Source organism: Branchiostoma belcheri, unplaced genomic scaffold (genome assembly GCF_001625305.1).
Source record: "Branchiostoma belcheri isolate BF01 breed outbred unplaced genomic scaffold, Haploidv18h27 scaffold16, whole genome shotgun sequence".
Classification (NCBI taxonomy): domain Eukaryota; kingdom Metazoa; phylum Chordata; class Leptocardii; order Amphioxiformes; family Branchiostomatidae; genus Branchiostoma; species Branchiostoma belcheri.
Genome location: NW_017803046.1, coordinates 1,378,299 through 1,380,165, shown reverse-complemented (window position 1 = coordinate 1,380,165; position 1,867 = coordinate 1,378,299). Strand labels below are relative to the sequence as shown.

At 39.7% G+C, this 1,867-nt stretch overlaps 1 protein-coding gene across 1 annotated transcript in view; it reads right to left on the bottom strand.

The window, feature by feature from the left end:
* Positions 1-36: 36 nt before the first annotated feature.
* Positions 37-1,867, bottom strand: part of LOC109465983 (brefeldin A-inhibited guanine nucleotide-exchange protein 1-like) — a 7,449-nt gene continuing 5,618 nt past the window's right edge. The window contains exon 3 of the mRNA XM_019763491.1: positions 37-274. Coding sequence (XP_019619050.1) covers positions 132-274 — 143 coding nt within the window. The 3' untranslated portion in view covers positions 37-131. The remainder of the gene's footprint in view (positions 275-1,867) is intronic.

Here is a 1,867-nt window from a genome sequence, read left to right as displayed (position 1 = left end):
TTTGTATGTTTGGTACAAGCTGCATAATAGTACATAATAGTAATACCAGAATAAGTTTGGTGGGTTCTTGGGAATTTATGGGGCATTCAAAACACCCTTATTGAGTGCTCAAACCGTCTATCATGTTTCACCTACTTGAGCAGTCTCTCCTGTACGGCAGGCCAGAAGTCCCTTCTCTTCTCGTCATAGTACATTCTGAACAGGATCCGTAAGGAACAGGCCAGACTGGTGGTCTCCTGCTTCAGCAAGTTGGGCTTGGACTTACCCTTGAACCCTGCATAGAGTCACAAGAATGACGTGTATTCCTTAAGACACTGTTGCGAGTCAGAGTAACAAACCACCAACTCCCATGCAACCAGGTGCAGTAGTGTACCCTGGAAACAATCATCAGGTACAGAAACCATGGCCAGACTAATTCCAGTGCCATTATGATCCTGATTCTCAACTTTTGGATGCCTTTGCTTTTCAATTGTGTTCACAAATAAAACTTGAAGTTACGGAAACAAAATAACAGATACAACCAGTCTTGGAAATTTGAACAAAAACATTCCTTAACTCCAATCTTTAAGCACCCATGTGAAGTGTTCAGTAACAACTCTATTGATGAACACCTATTTCTTTAATATTTCTAACACTCACAGAAACAACCTATGTACTGCTCTAAAGAAGCATTTTTAAGTAGCCAGCATAGAAAATAAGTCTGACCAAAAGAGTGGAATAGGTTAGTGAGCAAAACAAGGACACAATAAGGTTAGGCACCCTACAGTCTAGCTTACAACCCTTCCCCATCTACCAAGGCTGTTCAATAAAGATTGACCCTAACCCACTTCCAGGTAGAAAGGGGCTGATATTGCTATGCATAATCACACATATTTCTATAGGTCACATGCATGTTTTCGTTTTTGAACACTTTCTTTTTAAGTGTAATATTGGAGCCAGATGAATTCAGACTACAGGTCCTGTATATATATTGTTATGTTCATCAAAAGTTATTGTGGACCAATTTTCCAGGGAAAAAAGAGGAAAGAAACTCTTATAATTAGTCTAAATGCTTAATGAAAGTGCCAGGTCTCAATCTACGGAATATTACGGTAGTTCATGAGGACTTTTGAAGAACATACTGAGTACTCAGGACCCTGATCACCACTGAATTCAGATGTTATAATAATAATAATAATAATAATAATACTGGTTTATTTCTTTCATACTATGCTGTACAGAGTAGCAGGGTCCCTGCAGGGCCCTGAATTGATCTGCCGCATTACAAATTGTTAAAAACGGTTGGCACAAATATTAAAAGCAATTATTAAAGACAGTTGAAAACAGCAATTATTAAAAGTATTTACAATAGGTGGCGATCATGTTAAAATAGCCATGTGACCCATGGATAGAAAAATAAATGTGCATTTTTTTTACAAAGCCTGGAAGTGGGCCTGGGGGAATCTTTACTGAACCTCCCTGACAGATATCCCCAACGTGCAGACAAGTGCTTAGTGACCACGACGTGAAACAAGCAGAGAGGGAGGTGAAATTTTGGAGTGTGTTTTTGACTACCAGCACATTCCCAGGGAGTTCGCTCATTCATGTCGGGGTGCAGGTCCAACAGGTTGGTAAAGTGTCCTTCCATGCCACTTAAACTGACTGGTGGGAGAGAATAACCAAATATACACATTGTTCACACGTACATCTGGGACCACTGTCTGTGTGCCACTATGGTCTCAACAAGCTCCAGTGAAGCTGGGTACTGACATAGAACACAGAACTGCAAATGGATGAGTGTGAAGTAAGCTCAGAAAAGGAGTGTAATTTTTTTTAATCTCTTGCCTTGTTTCAAACCAGTAAGAAGTAGTCAAAATGATTAACTCAA